General features: G+C 46.0%; 1 protein-coding gene across 15 annotated transcripts in view; it reads right to left on the minus strand.

The window, feature by feature from the left end:
* Positions 1 to 5679, minus strand: part of nbeaa (neurobeachin a) — a 126014-nt gene extending 120335 nt beyond the window's left edge. For 14 of the 15 annotated variants that reach the window (XM_034293514.1, XM_029120742.2, XM_029120741.2 and 11 more), the window contains exon 1: positions 5058 to 5678. In XM_034293514.1, the coding sequence (XP_034149405.1) occupies positions 5058 to 5336 (279 nt within the window). In that variant the 5' untranslated portion in view covers positions 5337 to 5678. Of the gene's footprint in view, positions 1 to 5057 lie in introns of all 15 variants that reach the window. The other variant, XM_029120733.2, reaches the window with a different exon arrangement.
* Between the last annotated feature and the right edge of the window lie 321 nt (positions 5680 to 6000).

Raw genomic sequence — 6000 nt, forward strand, 5'->3', positions numbered from 1 at the left:
AGGGAGAGTGAGAGAGTGAAAGATGAAGAGAGAGAGACAGAGACAGACAGAGTCAGACAGAGAGGGAGAGAGACAATGCCATTAGATTTTATATCACCAGCTCCCAGTTACAACTGGAGATGTTCCTCCTCTTAGTGAATCACTGTAAACCAGACACAGTGTCTCTGAAGGATCAACTCAAACAACGTGTTTCTGACAGATGGCAATATAAACGCTACACTGCCTAGCCTTTCACCACCTGAATATACAACGAGGGCTCTCATGTACCAGTAATATGAAAGTTCAAATATCCATGTATGAAATTCGAATATCTCCGCTGAAAATAGACAGTACACATCCATAGGAATTGACTAACAGGTTTCCTTGTCAACATCTTTAATGCCGTCGGCCCTCACTCTCTTTCAAGAGCATTACTGTGGAAATATAAATATAGATGTACATTCCCGTTTTCCCCGCGTTCCATTTCAATTCAGTCCACGTTCCTGGTAATACATTACATAAAGCCTCATGAATAATGTACTTTTCCACTCCCGTTATGACAGCGTTATAATGTGTTATAAGTAACCTGAGACTGAAAATGAACATAGATGATAGATGGAGCACAGTCTTATGAATGCAGACGTGCACTCTGTTCATCCATTCATAAATGACATTTAGATTTCTCACGGTCATGTCTGAGTTGGAATGACTCCATGTTGGAGAGAGAATTAAGAGATTAGATAGATTAGATAGATAGATAAGATAGATGGATAGATAGAATAGATAGATAAGATAGATAAGATGGATAAAAAAGATAAGATGGATAGATGGATAGATAGATAAGATAGATAAGATGGATAGATAGATAGAAAGATAGATAGATAGATAGATAGATAGATAGATAGATAGATAGATAGATAGATAGATAGATAGATAGATAGATAGATAGATAGATAGATAGATAGATAGATAAGATGGATAGATGGATAGATAGATAAGCTAAATAAGATAGATAGATAGACAGACAGATATAGACAGATAGATAGATATAGGCAGACAGACAGATGTAATAGCAATGTGGTAACCTAGACAATGTGGATGCTGACAGCAGCTCCAGGGTTATTTTACCCATCAGGTCTATTATTGAGTGTGTAAATGTGGGAACCTGTGTGTGTGTGTGTGTGTGTGTTAATGTGTGTGTGTCAACACGTTGATGTCTGTGTTTATACGTGTATGTGTGTGTCAATGTGTGTGTATCAACACGTTTATGTGTGTTTGTTAACACGTGTATTTGTGTGTATATGTATGTGCGTGTCAACACCTGTGTGTGCATGCTGCACTGCTATTTTAGCATCTGCCTTCTAAAAGTCTCTTAAGAGTGAGAGGGAGAACAGAAACAGTTGAGTGAAAGAATAAAGGAGACAGTAGAGAGTGAGAAGTCAGGGAAGAAGACAGAGGAGAACATGAAGAAGTGGACAGCTGATACGAAGCGACTCTCAACTACAGCACTGGTCATTTTCAACCACACTATGACCTTGAGAGAGGAATGCTGCACTCAAACGCAACACAACACACACACACTGAAACACACACAGACACCCACACACACACACACACACACACTGAAACACACAGACAGCTGTACTGTGAAATACAGTCAGGACTGTTAGAAATGGTGACACCAGCACCAACACTCCCATGCACTATCTGAAGCATTCATCCCGCCGTAATCAATCTGAAGCATTCAACCCCTCTGCATTCTATCTGAAGCATTCCTCCTGTTGTAATCAATCTGAAGCATTCAACCCCTCTGCATTCTATCTGAAGCATTCCTCCTGTTGTAATCAATCTGAAGCATTCAACCCCTCTGCATTCTATCTGAAGCATTCCTCCTGTTGTAATCAATCTGAAGCATTCAACCCCTCTGCATTCTATCTGAAGCATTCATCCCGTTGTAATCAATCTGAAGCATTCAACCCCTCTGCATTCTATCTGAAGAATTCATCCCGTTGTAATCAATCTGAAGCATTCAACCCCTCTGCATTCTATCTGAAGCATTCATCAAGTTGTAATCAATCTGAAGCATTCAACCCCTCTGCATTCTGTCTGAAGCATTCAAGCGAATGCATTGTGCTAGGTTAACATATGGAGGCCTTTACCGAGGCCCAGGAATAATCTGTGTTTCCTGAAGTATTCAACTTTAAGAACTGAGACTAACTGTAGAGGCCTAGGTTTCACCCTCACTCCTACTCAACCTCCATTTCTCCATACCTCTCTCATCTCTCTTTCCCCCTCTCCCTTTATCTCTCCCTCCATCTCTCCTTCTATCCTTTCCTTCCCTCTGTCCCTCCATCAATACATCTGTGGTGTGCTGAGAGTCTTGCTGCGGTTCTCCACTGACCAGGCTGAATAATGGATCAACTACCCAGCCTCAGAGGACCGTGTTGGGCCAACAAACCACCACAGAGGGTCCCTGTCTGGGCTCTCAGACCACAAGCTCTTTTAATTAAGGCTATAGAATTTCAGCACAGGTTGGCTGCAGAGGAAACAGTCAACAACCTGCTTATGGACAACCAGGATGAAGAGGCTGACCGATGGGTCCAATGCCCTGTTCATAACCAGGCTGAAGAGGCTGACCGATGGGTCCAATGCCCTGTTCATAACTAAGCTGAAGAGGCTGAATGATGTGTCTTTATCTCAGAAGAGTAAGAACAGATGCCTGTGTGTTTCCCATGTGGTGTCAAAGTAGCTGGCTCAATTTGTGAATTACGTGGTAAAGGAACTAGCATCCGCGTAACTTGTATACTGATCCCAGAAGTGTAGGTGGGGACATGGCTGGGTGGGATGGCTAGGTGGGGACATGGCTGGGTGGGATGGCTGGGTGGGGACATGGCTGGGTGGGATGGCTAGGTGGGGACATGGCTGGGTGGGATGGCTAGGTGGGGACATGGCTGGGTGGGATGGCTAGGTGGGGACATGGCTGGGTGGGATGGCTAGGTGGGGACATGGATGGGTGGGATGGCTAGGTGGGGACATGGCTGGGTGGGATGGCTGGGTGGGGACATGGGTGGGTGGGATGGCTGGGTGGGGACATGGCTGGGTGGGATGGCTAGGTGGGGACATGGCTGGGTGGGATGGCTAGGTGGGGACATGGCTGGGTGGGATGGCTAGGTGGGGACATGGCTGGGTGGGATGGCTAGGTGGGGACATGGCTAAATGGCTGACGTCTGGCTGCCTGAATGATGCTGCATCCGCTTGACTTCCACAGCAGCTTTCATTAACTCCCCCCACCCCCTTCACCCCCCTCTCCACCTGCTTTTAAATGCATGGTCCTGGCAGACAGACTTCTCTCCTCATCCATTACATTACACGCTAAATCTTACAACCGACGGATGTAGCCTATTAGCTAGTATCATTGAGAATGAAGGATGAAAACTTAATCTTAGGTAGGAGGAAAGGAGAAAAGGGCGGATGGGATGAGGAGGGGGATTAAACACTAGGCGATGCAAATAATCAATACAGGATTTGGGCCTTGCTACCAAACGTGTCTCATCAAAACGGCCTCACAATTCGAAAAGAGAAACAATACGATTCCTGATTTAGACTACGTGATCATGCCTTCAGCATTGTCGCTTTTATCGTAGGCAGGAAGCATTTAGCCAACTCGAAACAGACTGCAAACAGACCACACTGTTCGGGAAAATAGACCATTACAAAACACATGACATATTAGCTTAAAACACCCCCTGACACACACGCACATTCCAGATTTCCCTGACCTAAGCTACACCACACCAAATCATCTGTGATATACAATGAAAATGGCCTGTTTTGAAACAGAAGTCACCAATCTAATTCCCTGCTTAGTTTTTAATACCCCATCCGCTAAAGCGCGTGGCTTGATTACTCAGTTCAAACATAACGGTAGGCTGATGGCCTGGACAGGAATCTCCGATAGCTTAGCACATCCACAAAGAAACAGGTGTACATAGTCAATCAGATGGAGCGAAGTTTATTACAAAAATCTACATTTAATAAACATGCCTAAATACACCCTTTTTGGCCTAAAATAAGATATATCCTCTGTTCAAAACAAACTATAGCCGATGCACGCGCTAAATTCTTTTTGAGACACGCATGGGCTAGCTTTTAGGCTACGTTTGGCGACAACAATGCCTAGCACAACGCTCCGGCCTTTGTTCAATCCCGTAGCCGACGATGCAGAAGCTGCAGCCTGCACCGAATTGTTTTCAAAGCCTATAAACGATATATAGCTGTTTTCCTCCGCTGCGTGACGAGGAACGGGAATCATTGCAGAAATACAGCGAGTGGGACCCAGGGTGCAGAAACAATGTAGCCTTAATGGTTCCGCGCGAGAGTGTGACTGCAGATGACAGAGGTATCAATTTTGTATTATGTTTCATTGGCTCTTGGATGGGTCAAGTAACGTGTTCATTTGGGCTCGGCTGAAATTGGATATAGACACACACACGCACGCACACACAGGCACGTCACACGCGTACACACACCGATCTTGACCAAGGGTATTCCGGCCACATATTTCCAAATGTCGCCACAGGATAAATTACCATAGGCCGCATCACAGAGATAATCGGGCATATTATCATTAATGGATGTATAGACCAACTACCCTCCGCTCCGTACCAGGGGTCAGATCACATGACTTTTTTTTTTAGCTTCTAGCCTTTACAAATCACATTCAATTCCCTCTCGCATCTATCTCTCTCTCTCTCTCTCTCCCTCTCTTGCTGTCTTAAAATCTCAGCTGCATGATAGAAAAGCAACCCTCGTCCATCCAGTGAGCAAACACATGACATCATCCCCAAAAGCCTTAGCCACCACAACATGGGTGGACAGGAGAAAGAAGCTGTCGTAAATAAAACAGGAGCTTGTGCTCCCGCTCCCATTATGGGCTAGAGTGAGTTATAGAACTATTGCACATCATTACTCAGTGCAGTGATTCCAGATAGCCTAGAGATGCCAAGCTACAGGACTAAATGCAAAGCCTAGCGGTGTTGCTAGCCTATAGGCTAGGCTATATAGCGGTCTCTACTTACCAGGTTGAGAACCGTTTCGACGATGTCCCGGTTGCTAACCTCTCCAACCCGAATTAGGCCGACAAGCACCGCGAATTTCATTTGGATATTCCTGATCGGCACCGCGGGGTTGATCACCCCTGCCGGGAGCACCATGGATCCGGATCCTGAGACCATCCTGTCCCCTACGGGAGCCGAGCCAGCGCCCGTAACGACCTGGGGCTGGCCGGGGCCCTGGGGATGAGCGGCTCGGTCTGGATCCGACTGTTGAGGTGCAGAAGCCGGTTTCTCGCTCGACATTTCCCCTCTGGAGACGGGAGAGGATGGAGAGAGGAGCGGCCGCAGGGGTCTCTCTCTCTCCTTTCTCACTTCTCACACACCTGCTTGGACCTCAATCGCCTATCGTTCCGCTGCACAAAAACATCAAATATGAAGAGGTCTGGGAAAGGGGAATTATATGGAATATTAAAAAAAAACGGCGTATGATCCTTCCCTCTTCTTTGAATCCGACCCTATCCTCCCGACGGTGCGAAATAATGCATGAATAAAAGACGTGTTATTTCGACGCTCGGCAGAATGGTACCCTGTTGGTTGAGTCGCCTTCTCTCTCCCTCTAACCCTGTCTGATTCTCTCTCTCTCTCTCTCTGGCAGGCTGCAGTGAGTGCGTTTGTCGTCAGGATGCCATGTTGACGCCCCCTGTCTGCGGTACTGCACGCTGGCCACGCATGCGCCCTGACGTGATCAGAAGGCTGCGCTGGAGGCAGCGCATGCGATCAAACGTACATACTTGTGCATATATATTCCGTAAGCTTTTAGTTGCCATAGCCGTTATAAAGGCATTACAATGTCACGAGCAAATTGTAAAACCTTATGCAATATACGATCAGGAAACGTTCACAAATGACAGATTAAAATGCTTTCAAAGTGTTGGCTATACAAGATAACGTACAAGTCTAAAAAATC

This window comes from Esox lucius, chromosome 7, assembly GCF_011004845.1.
Source record: "Esox lucius isolate fEsoLuc1 chromosome 7, fEsoLuc1.pri, whole genome shotgun sequence".
In the NCBI taxonomy this organism is placed as follows: domain Eukaryota; kingdom Metazoa; phylum Chordata; class Actinopteri; order Esociformes; family Esocidae; genus Esox; species Esox lucius.